Genomic DNA, 17,285 nt, shown 5'->3' with positions numbered 1-17,285 from the left:
TCGTATATTGAAACCCATATTCAAATAGACAAAAAAAGATTGTTTTTTATGCAAAATTTTATCAATCTATTAATCGTTACAAATAATGTCTAATATTTTTGCTAACTAATAATTATTACATTTTACATTTTCCAAAATAAAATATTTTATATTCAAATGCAGAAATTTGTTTTTATTATTATCTATAGATATTCATAACTTCTTTATAATATATAAGAATAGAGATTCTTAAAATGTATATCCTATACAAGTAAGTCAGATTAAATATTAAGAAAAAGAAAAAACAATAAACAAAAAAAAACCATATGTCACATATACGTATATTATTATACATATACATATACACACATATATTATATTATTATATGATCTGATTAATAAATATATATACTATATTGTTATTTTATATTATTAATTAAATATAGTCAATAAATATAAGATTTAAATAAAAAATATTGCTTTTGAATTTATTCAAATCTTTTTTTTTTTTTGAAATATGCACAAACAAGTAAAGCGTGAAAAATAATTGTTTTAGAAAGTGATCTTGATTCATAAAAATTTGGAAAGTCCTGCACAAAAGGAATGTAAAACTATGAATAAAGTTTTATTATGATAAGTTATAAAAATGTAATAATCAAACTGCATATCATAAACTCACAACTCAATAAAAATATATCAATAAAAATATATAGAATATATAAAAAAACTGATATTTTTTATCACATATTTAACAAGAGAATATTGTGAATATATATTAATAATACATTAAAAAAAATCTATTATCCAAGTTATACTAATTACATTCACTTTTATATTATTGAAAAATAATTTTTATTTTTGACTGAAAATAATTATTAAAAAATTGATTAATATATAAAAATTACAAACACAAAAGTAAACATTAATTAATATTTTTGATATTGTAATACAATTTTAAATATTATAAATAAATTCTTTTACATATTCTTTCATATTTTTTTTAATTGTTAGAATATATCTCGTATAGCTATTGATTTAATTTTCTAATAAATAGGAAGCTAAAGATACGAATTATCTATCTTGATTAATTCAATAACTTTTAAATTTCTCTATTAGAAATTCTGTAATATTCTGTACAAGCATAATATTTATCTTACAGATATTATTGATCATACTGATGAGTTCAATGAAATATTAACAATTTTGACAAAATTTCTGTTATAATCCATTTATATTTATGACTAGTTAAGGTTTTATTAATAATATGTATCAATTATTTTATTAACAATCAGATAATTACAGAGTAAAGTTTTTATCTATTATTTTTTTTCAAATCTATAAATTATTATTTATTAATTAAGAATACATATTGCAAAAATTAATATTATAAAACTTGTTTATATATATTGTTTTGAAAATCATTTTCACTTAATTTTTGATGAAGTGAAATTTGAAAAAAACAATATTACTTGAACTAATATATTTTATAAATACTTTATTAATAACATATATCAATTTCATTTTCATTATTTTATGGATAGTATATTTTACATATAAATATTTTTCGCTTTTTTTAAAATAATGAATTTTTTGTTTTTATTTATAAAAATTATTTTATTTATTGTCTTGAATTGTTTTATCATTCACATTTTTGGTTTTCTAAAAAAATTTTAAAACAAATGTTCTGCTCCTCTTATAATTTAATGACATTTATCATAAATGAAAATCTTATTTACTTTTTTCAACTTCATATAATGAAAATTGAATGTATAAATTTGCATTTTAATCGATATAATTAATAATAATATTCATAGATTAATATTCAATATCATTGAATGTTTATTTATGTTCTACAATTTATGTAGTAATATATTTATAATCAGAGAAGAAAATATTCAAACAATCAGTCGTGAAATAATTTATCATATTAGACTTAGAATAATTGTCAACTATAAATTATTATACTCTTTTTAAAACATCAACAAAAGATAAGTAGAAAAATATATCATTCCATTTTATAAAATTAAATTAAATTTGATGTTTTTTTATTACTTATATATATATATAGAAAAATTATTAATTATTTAAAATGGAAGTTTCCTCACAAATTTTCATAATCTTTAGATACATTATCAAGATTAACTTCTCGAATAAATTTATTAATATGTAATTGTCAATCAATTTTTAGTTTCAAAAATATTTTAATATTTTTTATATTTCATACATATTTTTAAGAAAAATTATGTTAAAATAATTATATAAATGATCTGTATTCTAAATAATTATTAAAAAACTATTAATATTGAATTATGCTATTGAAACATATAATGACAATCTAGCATTTTTTATTAGCATCAAAAATAAATATATGAATTAAATAGTCTATATTAAAAATATATTTTAAAAAATTAGATATTATCATTGCAAATACTATATATTATCTAATATATTATCTATACTTTCTATCTATTATACTATCTACTATCTCTACTATCTATTTATTATATTATCTATACTATTCAATTATTCTTGTAAAATATTATAAAAAAAATATAATAATATATATTATAAAAAAATTTTCGTAATTTGGAAAAATTAAAAATTATAAAATAATATAAAAATTGTACAATTATATAAATAATTATACACTATATATTATAATTATACAATAACTATAACAATTGTAAAAATAACTATATAAATAAATATAAATTTAATCATTTTATAATATAATAACTTATTAATAAGATATAAATATAATAAGTTATTTCATAATATATTTTATAAAAATAAAATAATAAAATAAGTAAAATTATTTGACCTATTTTTAATGCGATTCAATAGAATTGCGGAAGACGAATTCACAGGTGACTTTTATATCGTTCTGCTTGACTGAGAATGTACATATGTATAGTTCGAAGGCGGAAAGGAGTTGGGAAAGCAGTCTAACGCAGAGAAAGTTACGTGCTCTTGAGAAACTTTTCCCACGAGATTCACTTTCAACGTCTTTCATAAAACCTTTCATCAAAAAGCAAAAATATTAGGCTAATTATAATATTACAATTCTATTTTCGTAATGATTCTATGTATCATTTTTTGATATATTCAATTTATATAATTTACATATTTATAAAATTCGTTCAATCAAATTGCAATATAGCATACATTATATTTTATTTTGATATATTTTAAATATGAACATTATTTCAAATTTTATTATCTATCTAATTTTTTAAGATCAAAATTCTTTTCATGATTGCTGTATTAATTTAATTTTTCAATAATTTAATATTTCTAATATTCAATCATCAAGCATTAAACTTTTCAATATAATACAAATGCAATATATATACATTTCACTTATATTGAAATATTTATATCTTTTAAATATTATTAATTTTTATATAAAAATCTTTTCATATATTCCTTTCATATATTTCATATTTAATATATAACATTAATTATTTTGTCTTAATTTATTTAATTTGAAATGGAAAAGTAATTTCTTTTTTCATTTTTAATTATAACATAGTAATAAATTTAAAAGAACTTAATAGACTTAATAGAAACTTAATAGAAAAGAACGTAATTATTATAATTATTTTTAAAAAAATGTTGTTAATAATATAATAATTTGAAATTTTTCTATAATATTTATATAATAATTATATTATTTATAAAAATATATTATATAATATATTATAATAATATAAATAATATATTATAATAATATAATATAATAATATAAATATATTATAATAATATATTATATTATTTATAAAAAATATAATTATATTATTTATAAAAATACATAGTATCTAAAATTCCTTCGTTCTAATCCTATTTTAGTTTATACTTTTATCATTTATAAAAAAACATATAATCATTATATTATACATATTTTTAAATGAATATTATATTCTTTTTTAATATATAATATTCTGTATAAAATATTTTGAAAGGAAATTAAAAAGAATATCTTATATAACGTAATTTCATTAAAATAATTTTATGAATTCAAAATTTTTTAAATCTGCTTATTCTTCTTTTAATCTTTTAATATGTGTAACTTGTGTAATATTTATTACTATAATATATATGTATGTATGTATTATTATTATTACTATATAACTAAAGATATACTAATCAAATATATAAAATATTTCTTAATTAAAAGAAATAATTATTTTATATATTCGTAACAAAAAAAAACTTTTTTTTTTATTTGAATTGGAAATTTATTGAATGAATAAAGCCTTAGTAATTATATTAATATATAAATATTCGCTTAAAAATTAATTTATTAAATTATTTTATATATATATATATATATATATGTTATATATATATATATGTTAAATAAATTAATTATAATTATTTAAGCGGAATATATAAGTGGAATTCGCATTGAAAAATTAATGTTATATTTACTACTATTATATGAGAAATAATGACCTTCTATTTAACGATTAGTGTCAAATAATTGTGAAAGTGAATTTCCTGTAAGTTTCTCTTACATACTTCTCTTACATTTCTTTGCAGATTGTAATTTCATGATATTTATATTTATTTATATTATATATCATTTTTTTTCTTAAATATATTATTAACTATTAATTAACTATAATTAGAAATATTTATATTAAATTATAAATCGCAATAGCATAATTTTAGCTATATATATATGATTATAAGTATTAAAATAACAAATATTTTTAAGATAATATATATAGGAAAACATATATGAATAAAATTATTTGTTGTTTTTACAAAATATATTAATTCATTAGTTAATTAAATTATTAATTTTGATAATTTTTTTCTATTACAATAATTAATTTAATTAACAATCGATTAAAGTCCAATATTGTATTTATTATAATATTTATTATAATATATTTCATAATTTATTTATTAAATAAATTTAAACTTTATATAAATTCTATTTAATTCTATTTTTTTTAATAAATATAATGGTAATCTGAGACAATCTCAATGTGTAAAAATATATTGGTTATTTTACACAATAATTAATTTATGATATTTAAAATGATATAATACTAATAATGTAAATAGAATTGTTGAATAAATAAAAGTATCATCTATAATATCATATCATTTATATAAATATTTCTCACTGAAAGATTCTTGTATTTCTTTTTTTCATTTCTTTTTCATTTTATCTCAAATAATAAAAAATTGAAATTTTTTTTATATTTTTTAAATGCTTTTAATTTAAACTTTCTTGATAGTTTCATATTCTTAATAAAAAAATATGTGTTATGTATATTTTCAATAAAATTTTATAGAAATATTTAAAATAAATATCATTTCATATTAATATTATATCTAACTTCTTATTTCATCTAATTTCTTTATTATATTGAATCAACCAACTTATAATAAAATAAATTTTACAGTAAATTTACATTGATAAATATATTATAATACATTAAATAAGTTTCAGATTATCTTATGACATTACGAAACGGATTGTTCAAAGTCGTTTGATAAATAAAATTCAAAATAAAATGATTGTTTATTTTATCATTTTATTATTTTATCATTTTAAATATAATAAATATTAAATAGCATATCTAAAAAATATCTTTTATATAATATATAAAATTTCGTATAAAAGAATAATTTGATTCAAAAAAATTTGTTATATTTATAGAAAAAGATATATCTATATAGTACTAAATATATAATAAATACACAATATATATATGTGTATACTTTTTTTTTATAAATATATATTTGTTTATATTTATTTATTATAAGTTTATACTTACAATTAACATAATATTGTACGTGTGTAATAATATCATTTTAAATTAAAAAATGATGAATATTTAATATTTTACATAATAATATTGTTAACAATTATAAAATATATTACTCAAAAATAAAAAAAATAATATTATAGATATAAATTATACATAAATAATTCTCATGTTTTTATTTGTAAATTTTATTTTTTTTATTTACTGAAAAAATTTATTTACTAAAATATATATATTATATTAAATTTATATCAATAAACATATTATTATATTATTATTATATATATATATAATTAATATGTATAATTGATATCTTATAAAATTTATAATCAAAAAATTCGGATTTGTGAGATTTTTTGTTTTCTAAATTAGTTTAAATCTAATCTAATCTAACTTAATCTAAATATAATTTAACTTAATTTAGTTTATTTATATAAATTGATTTATTTAGTTAATTTGTGAAAAACAATAAATTTAAACAAAAATGAATATTTAAATGATTAGCACTTAGAAGAACTTATTATCAAATGAAACATAAATTTAACAATTTTATAAAATCATTAAATATATTTCATTAATTAATTTAATCCAAATATACATATGACATGATACATATGATGTTACAATATTAATAAATAATATTCATATAAAATTTATTGTAATTATCAATGAGAATGCTAAAATATAATGAAAAAAATCTTTTTTATCTATTAAACATTTAATTTTAAATATTTTATAATTATAAAATTATATATTAAATATATTATATATTTATAATATATTTAATATATATATTGTTTAAATATAAATTTTAGATACTTCGCAATAAATAATCTATTTTAATATTTTAATAAAATTATTAATAATAAATTGCACATATTATTTCGTATTTGTGTTTTAATTTTTGTAATTAATAAGCATTTTTCTAAATATGACGTAAGTATTTAAATCAATATTCTTTGCAATTTTAGTATATATTATTATATATAAGATATTATATTTATAAAAAATATTCTACTTATTATTATTAACTATTAATATTATATTATGTATTGTTATTATAATTTAAATGTAAGAATTTAAAAAAACATTATGCCAATATATAAATTATGCAAATATAAAATTATACTTATAGATTGTTCGTTGATAAACAATTAAAATATTTTTTTCTTTCAAGTTTTTTAACTTAATTAACTTATTAATTCAAACCATATTATATATACATAATATAAATTTTATAATATAAAATGTTTAAAATTTTATCTAATATTATCTAATATCTTTATTTAATAATGATTATTTAATATTTTTTTAGTTTCTTACAAAAAGATATTTATTTTTAACAAATCAAGGCAGAGAATACGTCTTTTCACTTCTGGAAATATCAGTTTTTACAATCAACTTTCTCAGCATATCGAAACACAAGGACAATGTAAGAATCAGAAACTAGAAAACTTAATATTAAATATAAAATTATTCAATAAAAATAATTCGTAAATTTTTTATATATAAAAATTTTACAAATAAGCAAATTAATATTTTGATAATAATGTATAATTATCTAAATGTAATCATTGTGTAAAATAAATATATTATTTTTCTAGAAAAATTAATATTAAAAAAAAAAAAATAAATTTGATTGTCATTTTGAATAATTTGAAGACGTACAATTATATAAATTAAATTGTAAGTTTCAATTTTGCTGTTTTTATTTATTAATTATTTCGCACAAAGTTATGAACATATTCAAAAGTAAGAATCTAGGTTGGGAAAAGATTAACAAACTGTTTTCATAGTTTGATAGAATTGAGATCGATCTTTACGTTTTCCCTGGAAAATTGTTTTAATTAGGAAAGAAAAAGAAACCTAAGCATTGGATCTTGTTTTCCTTTGTCATTGCGCAAGAAATTATGCGGATGCGAGTAATTTGCTCGCGTTGAGTAATGAGCCGAGCGTCTTCAACTGAAAGACAATTAAGTAACAACTTCCGGTTAACAAATCTTATTTAATTAACATTTTGTGTTTCTATATTTTTTATATAAAATTTTAATAATGATACTGATTGCTTATATTTATAATATTCAAATATATATATATAAAATTTACATATTTTACATATAGATATTAATATATATTAATTCTGTAATGTAAATAAAAATATATTAAACAAATTTAGACTATATTTTCAATTATATTAATTGAGTTAACAATTTCAACTGAATTAATGGATAAAAGATTATAATAATAGATAATATTTTGTATTTAAATTACTAAAGAAATTTAGAATATTTCGTTATGATGAAATTAAAATTACTTCTTTTTTAAATCTACATAGTGGAACCGGCAACGTGTATTTTAGAAAGATAATATCGTATAATATGCATATATATGTATATGTATGCTCACTTATTTTCCGTAGATTTTGTACAATCACTTTAAAATCATATTTTTCTATATATAATTCTATGTATTTGAATATATGTGTGTATATATAGAATTAAAAAACATTATTATAAATTATTAATATTTAAATAAATCACTTTCAAATAAAAACATAATGCTGTTTTCTTTTTCTTATCTTTTTTTTCTCTTATGCACAACGATTTCGAAGAAATAGAAAATATTTCTAGGACATAGTCTTACCAGCATAGAGAATTAATTTTTTTCCATAGTAAAATATTTAATCTACTTTTGTTTATATAAAAAGATATATATAATTGTTATTAAATTAAATTATTATTATTATTATTTAAAAAATTAAAATTATTTATTTTTTATAGTTTTCTTTACAATTTTTCGAATTCTTATATGTATGCAACAAAATCTTAAAAATGCAAATATATAGAAATATATATATAAAAAAAAAAGTAACATTTAATTACATTATATTTACTATTTTTGAAAATTTGCTAAAATTGCATATTATATATTATTTAGAAATAAAATTTATACCAAAATACATATATTAATGAATTATATATAATCCAAAAAAAAAATCCTATATAAATCACATAAAACCTATCAGAAATCAATGCAATCAAACGATAACTTATTTACAATCAATAAAATCTATCTCATTAAAAATAGTTTATATCCTTATTTTTATTATCTTTTTTTAATAATTAATTATCCATTCTTTCATTATTAAAAATTATTTTTAAAAATTGCAGAATAAAATTATAAATATTGAGAAATAATGTTAAATCAATTATAATTTCTTTCACTAAATTTTTATACATATATATTAATTTTATATGTAAAATATTATTCATATCTTTATCTATTTTAGCTCAACAAATGTTATGTTATAATTAATTATTGTTTTTATACAATATTGCTGAAATAGAAAAAAGTTAAACAAATATATTTCAACTTTAAAATATAAATTCAATTAAATCTATATAGATAAATATAAAATAATTATATTTATAAAATATTTATTATTATTATTTTTTAAATTTCTGTTAATTCTGTTTAAAAATTCTGTTATAAAATACATGTTATTTCATATATTATTATATATTTAATATTTATCTTATAATATAAATAGTAAAAAATATAAGAATTGTTAAATAAAACAAAATTAAATAAAATAAAATAAAATTATTTAACTTATTATTAAATTTTTTAATTTAATTTCACATGTACAAAGATTGAAATAGAAAGTGTCATTTTGATTGATAACTTCATAGACATTTACGAGTCAATGCGATTTGAAAGATATTACTATGTTTTCACATGATTAACAATTTCAATGTGAAAGTAAATGATGGAATTTTCATATCTTGATGAAATGATATTCTCTATATTAAATATTATTTTCATTTTCCTTTTTCTTTTTTTAAATTATATTTATATTTTTCTTCAAAAATTAAAAAATTTAAAAATGTTTTGTATTATAAAATAAATATAATACGTATTTTAAAAGATTTATTTTAATTTTATATTAAGTTTTGAATAAAATATATTCATCAAATATATATCTATTATAATTTTAACATGTTAAAATATATATATTAGTATATTATAATTTATTATAATTATATATAATAAATATGCAATCTTAATAAATTTACATTAAAAATTCATTAAAAACATATATATATAATAAGTATGCAATCTTAATAAATTTACATTAAAAATACGTTTCATAATTCCGAAAAAAAAGTTTCACATGCATTAGATTTCATTAATTAAATTCACATGCATAACAATAATGTCATCTTTTTCGAATTGTTCCCACAACATATTTCACTATCGCTGGGTAATTATTATGTTACAATCGACAGAGAAAGTATGTATATTCATATACTATAAAATTTGTTACAGTGATATAATAATTATAGAAAGAAGTATATAAATAATTTAAAATATTTATAATTATAATAGTGATAAATCAAATTTTTTATTTAAAATATGTAAATATATGTTGAAATAGAAAATAGTAGATATAATCTACTATTTACTATTAATTATCTAATTACAATTATACTTTAATTATACTCAAAATCATAATCAAATTTATTAATAACTATTATTAATAACTATATATTATATATAACAATTGTAAAATCATTTATATTTTTCTTCTCTAATATCTTTTTTATCTAATCTTTATTTTTATTTCTTCATACATTATTTTCGTTATATAAAAAATTAATAATTTTAGAAATAAAATAATAAATAGTAAAGTTTATATTTATACAAATTATTTTAGATATTTTTAAGCAAAATATGAAAAATATAAAACTTTTAATTTTTAGCAAAAGTTATACATATGTATATTAGCAGTTAAGTTAAAATGCGAAAGTAAATCAAGTTATTCAAGAAGCAAGTTTGTACTACAAATGCAACGTGCACATTATTCAAAGAATTGAGGAAAGTATTGCTGCATGTTTTTCATATTTTTTAAAAAGTAGTTCTCATTATAATTATTTAATATTTATTCATTTATATAATATATTCGATTGCATATTTATTCCAAAATGTTTAAAAATATAAATTATATAAATAAAAAATCCAAATTAAAGCCAAAGAAATATATTTATAAATAATCATATCATAATTATTTATTTTTTTTTAAAGAATTTTTGAATATAATATGAGAAATAATATAAAAAATAACATAAAAATAAAATACTGTTAATTTATATAAAATTTATATAAAATATAGTTTTTAAAAATTTTTTTAATATTCACTTTTACACATTTTTTATATTATAATTCAAAAATATTTAAATATATTATATATTCTATATACAATAAAAAAATTTTAAAAATCTTAAATAATATATTATTTTGATGAATGTCTTTTAAATGAAAATATTTTCCACATACCAAAATGTCAAACGCACTTGTATATATATGTATATTAAATCGTGAAATCTCACATAATAAAGTATTAATCTTATAACACGTATACACTGCTTTTTATATTCATTCTTTTTTTTTTTTTTTTAGTTAAATTTTAAATTGATTTTCACAAAAACATTATAATAGTCACAGGTTAAAATGAGCACCAAAAAATATTTGTTCTTGTTCCATGAAAAGTATTATGTAGCAGCATAGCAGCACACTCACCTGCGAGGATAAGCAGCCACATGGTGAACAAATAAGTGACGAAGCGCCGAGTGAATGTTCGGTAGAAGTGGATTTCTAGTGGCTTTATAGACGAAGGGGAAAGGCCGCACCCGAATAAACCAGGTGGGGTGGTTACCACTTTTCCGCGACGAACTGTTTCTAAGTGTACATCGCGACTGTAAACTGCAGAAAACAAAGACATAATATATGTCAATTTTACCAACATGTTATTCATTTTACTGATTCAAGGAAAAATTGTCCATATTAATTAATTATTTTATATTTATTATTTAAAAAATAAAGTTAGAAAATTAATAAAAATATTGATAAAAATTTTATAATTAAGAGAATTTTTAATAAATTCATCGTATTGTAAATATTAAAAATATTATTCAATGTTTATATAAATTATATATTATTATATTGCATATATAAATTATGTATTATATATAAATAATAGTAATATCAAGAGATAATTGCATAGTGAAATGTTTTCCAATTGATTTTAAATTATACATTAGATATTTATATTTATATATATTAATGATATATATAAATATAAATATAAATATAATAATGATATATGATATTTCTCATTTAAATTATCAGTTTCTTCCATAATAATAAATAAAAACGCAAGTTTAATTATTTAATATATAGTAATAAAATAAATTTTTAGCATAAATACACAATAAAATATAGAATAAATAAAATTACATTATATTACAAAACACTAAAATTTAGATGATTATATATATTATATATTATATATTATAATACACGATGATTAAAAATGATTAAATTTAATAATTTTTCATATACTATATATATTGTATATATACTATAATTAAATAAAAGTTATGAATTAAATATATAAATTAAATATTACTATTTAATATTTTTAAAATATTAGTTAATATTTAATTATTAACTTTTCATTTGAAATAAAGTTTATTTTCACAAAAATTTAAATTATTTCGATAAATAAACAATTTCTTTTAATTCATTTAATATTTTTATATGTAATTGTAATTATAGAAATTTTTTAACTAAATTCTTTTTAAAAAATAATTTGCAAAAAAATGCAAAATACATAATACAAAATAAAAGATATATGTATAGTACATGACAAACTTGATCGAAAGGAAAGCACGACGCGACGTTCCATATGTTTAAGTGAGCGCAATACTGACTTATAGTGAATGTAAGAAATTCGAGAACAAATCAGGTAACTAAACTTGGACCTTTTTTAAAAATATGATTAAATTCGAATATAATAAAATAAATAAAATTAATTACAATGGATAATGAATAATAATGGATAATAAATATAATATAATAAAACATAAATTTAATATTTATTATACATTTTAAACATATTATACATTTTATACATCAAATTTATAAATAACATAAGTTATTTCAGTAAAATTATTATATTACATTTATTATATATACATATAGTATAATTGCATACTATAATTTTTGCTTAAAAATTAAAAAGTTTATAACAATACATTTATAATATATATATTTATATTATTAAGTAGATATTTATTATTGATAAAATAAATTTTTTAAATTAATTTAGTATAGTTTAGTATTATAATGTATTAATATAAAGTATAAAATTTATTTTTATATATTAGATTAGTATTAGATATAGATTAGATTAATATAAAGATGTAAACAATAATAATGATGAATGAAAATAACAATCAAATAACAGCATTTTTTAATAACAAAATAATAGACGGTAATAATTTATTATATAATTTTAATTTTATAAATATAAATATATCAATATATTTATCAAATAAAATAAAAATTTACACGAAATAATATAATTACTTATAAATTAATAATGTAATTATTTATATTTATATAAAATCAATAAAATTAGATAATACTTGTTTAAGAATAAATAATTAATAAAAAAAATTTTTTAAAAACTAAAATAAATCATTATTTCCTTTAATAGTTTTATTACAAATATTAGTTCATAATATTAAAAAATTTTCAAAAAGTAATATTATATATTAATAATTAGTGTAATTAAAGTTATATATAAAGTTAATCTAGTAATACTTATTTTTGTTTTCATAAAATTTTTAATTACAAATTAAAATTATATGACAATAAATAAATAAACAAATGCATAAAACATTGAAAAAAAAATATTTTTTTTATTTACGGAATCTATTACAATTAAGTTCGGAAAAATATTAATAATGTATATTTTTATTATAGATCAATCGGTAAATTAAACAGGATGTATTGGTTCGATGGAAACAAATATCCGTGCTCATTATAATAAAAATTGTTTCATCGATGATAATCACACAAAGGGATTTACACATTTGATTTTCAAACTGGATCAGTGCCGATGTTTTACGATTGCAACAGACAATCGCCCTCGCAATGAGAATTTCTCATAGTGAACCGTATGTTAACTTTATTTGTATGTGTTGCTTGTGACTAAATGCGCACGACTAATATAAACGCGGTTATATTCTTGTAAGCTGCCGTGGGAAAGGTAATCGGTCAGAAGAAATAGGTGTATATATGTATACAGGGTGGTATTCGCTTGCAATGTTTTGTTATATGATCTAATAATTTTCTAAGAAAAATTAAATTTTATTTCATATTAATTCATTAAAATTTTCTAAAATACTCATTAAACTAAAAATAATTAATGTATAATATATAATGTAATTAAGTTTTCATTTACAAAAAAATTAATTTTTTTTTCATTTATGTCATTTTATTTCGTAATTTTATTAAAAATCTAAAATTTGAGATTAAATAAATCAATTTATATAATTTGTGCAAAATAATAAAATATTTCATTATATTATTAACATATATTTGATACAATTCTTTATTATGTTTTTTTAATTTTTATATAAATATATACTTATCAATATATACTTATACTTATCAAATAAAAATAATATTTAATTTATTAATAAAGTTTAATAAATTATAAATTAATTATTATTAAGAATAATATTAGCTTATTATATGTAATTAATTATTCTTACATATAATAAATATATTAATTGTATATAATAATTGTATATAATTAATTGTAATATAATAAATGTAATAATATTAATTATTATGTAAGTGAAATATTTTAATAATTATTGTATATATAGATATGTATATATCTATTATAAAAAAAATAATATTGGATTATTCGGGAAGTAATTTCGTTTTTTCACACGAGTGTCGCTAGTTGAATATTTATCCAGCTAAATTCATTTTAAACCGTGTTGTTATTATATTTTGAGAATTGGCATTTCATGATTTATTTATAAAAAAAAATTCGTTTGATTCTGTGCGGTTGTGTTTTTCATGTGTGATAACAAAGATGTAAGACCAAAAGAAGCATTTTATTTCTTTATTATTGAAAAGGTAAGAATGCTGTTCAAACAAGAAAAAAATGGGAAGTCTATAGAGAAGGTATATTAACAATACGCCAATATCAAAATTTCGTTCCGACAATTTCGACATTAAAGATGCGTCACAAAGACCAGTTGAAACTGATAAAGACAAAATAAAAGCAATAATTGAAGCAAATCGACGAATAACAACTCGAGAAATTACTATAAGATTGAATTTATCGAATTCGATTGTTCATGATCACATGGTTTCGTTTCGAAACTCGATATTTGAATTTCACATGTTCTCAAAGAAAGAAATTTACTCCGTCGCATTGATATCTCTGATTTGTTGCTTAAACGTGAACAAAATAATCCATTTTTAAAGCGAATCATAACTGGAGATGAAAAGTGGATCGTTTATAACAATGTTAAATGAAAGCAATCATGATGCAAAGATGAAGAGAATCATGGAGTAGAGATAAGCTAACGCAAAGCACTTCGAAAACCAACATTCACTAAAAAAAAGTGATACTCTCTGTTTAGTGGGATTTCAAAGGAGTTGTTTTTTTTTTTTTTTTTTGAGCTTTTATGCACTATTAATTCGAAAGTGTTCTGCAATCAATTGGACAAATTAAACGATTCCATTAAACAAAAGAGATTTGAATTAACAGGAAAGATATAGTGTTTCACAATAACGCTATATCTCACACGAGTTTAATAACTTGCTAGTTATTACAACTTGGATGAGATGCGAACCATATATTCGCCAGATTTGATTACTATCCTCGAATTATCACCGGTTTCGATCTTTACGATCTTTACTTTCGATTTTAGAATTCTTTAGATGACAAAACGTTTACTTTAATTGAGGATATCAAAAATTCTCATCAATTTGGATCAGTTTCTTGCAAACAAAAATTAGAAGTTCTACGAGCATAGAATGATGCTACTATCTAAAAAATGGCATGTACTACCTAAAAAATGACATGTATTGAACTACAATAGTCAATATGTAATTAAATAAAATATATATATGCTATCGAAAAATGTGTTTCATTGTCATGAAAAAAAAAAAAACGAAATTATTTTTTGAATAACCCAATAATATGAATACATATGAATGTTATTTTTTTTTATCTATTAAAACATGTTTTTTATTATAAATTATTTTTGCATATAAATTAATAATATAATTCAATAAATATTAGATATAATCATATATAATCAACAGAAAATTAATATTAAAATTAAAAATAATATGATTTAAAAATAAAATATCAAAATATATAATTAATGATAAAAATAATAATATTAAAATTAATATGATTTAATTATAATTTCATTTAACTTATAAAAATTTCATAGCTTAAATTAATGAACAGAAAATTAAATAAAGCTAAGTTTTACATGTAAAAATTTGTCTGTAGAAATATAAAATCAGTTATCAATAATATTTTAAAATAAATTTAATAAAAATTTCAATTTTAATTTAATACTATTTTTCTACATAATTTAATATATATGAGATGATATAAATAAAATGTATTATTTGCATATTTTATAATTATCTATTTCAATGAAGTATAGTTACTAGTAAAATATTACTAAAAATAAATAAAGTTATATAAAAAAATCAAACAAAGAAATTTGAGCAACAAAATGTGTTAATATAATAAAATAATCCAAACGAAAATTTAACTCAGATTAAGTAATTAAATTTTTTCAATAATCGACTAATCTTAATTTTGTAAAAAGCTTATTTATTTTGAAATAAATGTTATAATAAATATTAACAAATTTTGACTTAAAATTTAACGATTTTTTTTAATATCTATACTAGTCTATCGATCTTTTCAAATTGATTAAAGCATTTTCCAATTGAAAAATTTTTTTTGAGTATTAATATTTTATAGTATCATATTTTTTGTTTATAATTCGAATTATCTTAAATTTATTTCGAAAGCAATGATTATAAATATATAAGTTTAATTTATAAATATAGAAACAAAATTCGAAATTGTAAAAATTCGAAAATTTTATTAGTTGAATTGAAAAAATTTATAAATTTATGCTCCAATTTTGAAATGTACTCTAAATAATATACTCTAAAACATTGACAAAATCAGGAAAATAATAGAAGCAGTGATTTAATTTGTTTCCTTTACAATATATAGATATAAATACAAATATATATACAAATACTATAATATACAAATACTATAATAGTACACTATTATAGTATCAGAATCTAAAATCTTCCTCTCTCCTTCTCCCTCTCTCCCTTCTTCTCTCCCTCCTCCTTTCTCATCCCCTCTCTTTTTCTCCTTATCTCTTTCTCTCTTTTATAATATCTCTAATTTCAATTTCAATTTCTTTGTCTATTAAATTCCGTTTTATCCTTTTTTTATCTTTTTTTTTTAAAAATTAATATTTCCAATTTCTCGATATTTAATAACTTTTCTATCTTTTATTTTATCATCTTCTTCATTCCCTTTATCATTTTAACCATATATTTTCTATTATATTTTCTCGCGTGTGGAATTTTTCAAAT

At 16.9% G+C, this 17,285-nt stretch overlaps 1 protein-coding gene across 2 annotated transcripts in view; it reads right to left on the bottom strand.

The window, feature by feature from the left end:
• Positions 1-17,285, bottom strand: part of LOC100868705 (uncharacterized) — a 41,533-nt gene that overhangs the window by 9,486 nt on the left and 14,762 nt on the right. The window contains exon 2 of one of the 2 annotated variants that reach the window (XM_086908422.1): positions 11,346-11,528. In XM_086908422.1, coding sequence (XP_086764548.1) covers positions 11,346-11,367 — 22 coding nt within the window. In that variant the 5' untranslated portion in view covers positions 11,368-11,528. Of the gene's footprint in view, positions 1-11,345; positions 11,581-17,285 lie in introns of those variants that run through there. The other variant, XM_003697096.4, reaches the window with a different exon arrangement.

This window comes from Apis florea, unplaced genomic scaffold, assembly GCF_048593485.1.
Source record: "Apis florea isolate Af1SG1 unplaced genomic scaffold, ASM4859348v1 contig_3078_pilon, whole genome shotgun sequence".
In the NCBI taxonomy this organism is placed as follows: domain Eukaryota; kingdom Metazoa; phylum Arthropoda; class Insecta; order Hymenoptera; family Apidae; genus Apis; species Apis florea.
Note: the sequence above shows the minus strand (reverse complement) of the source record. Positions and strands in the feature narration are given on the sequence as shown.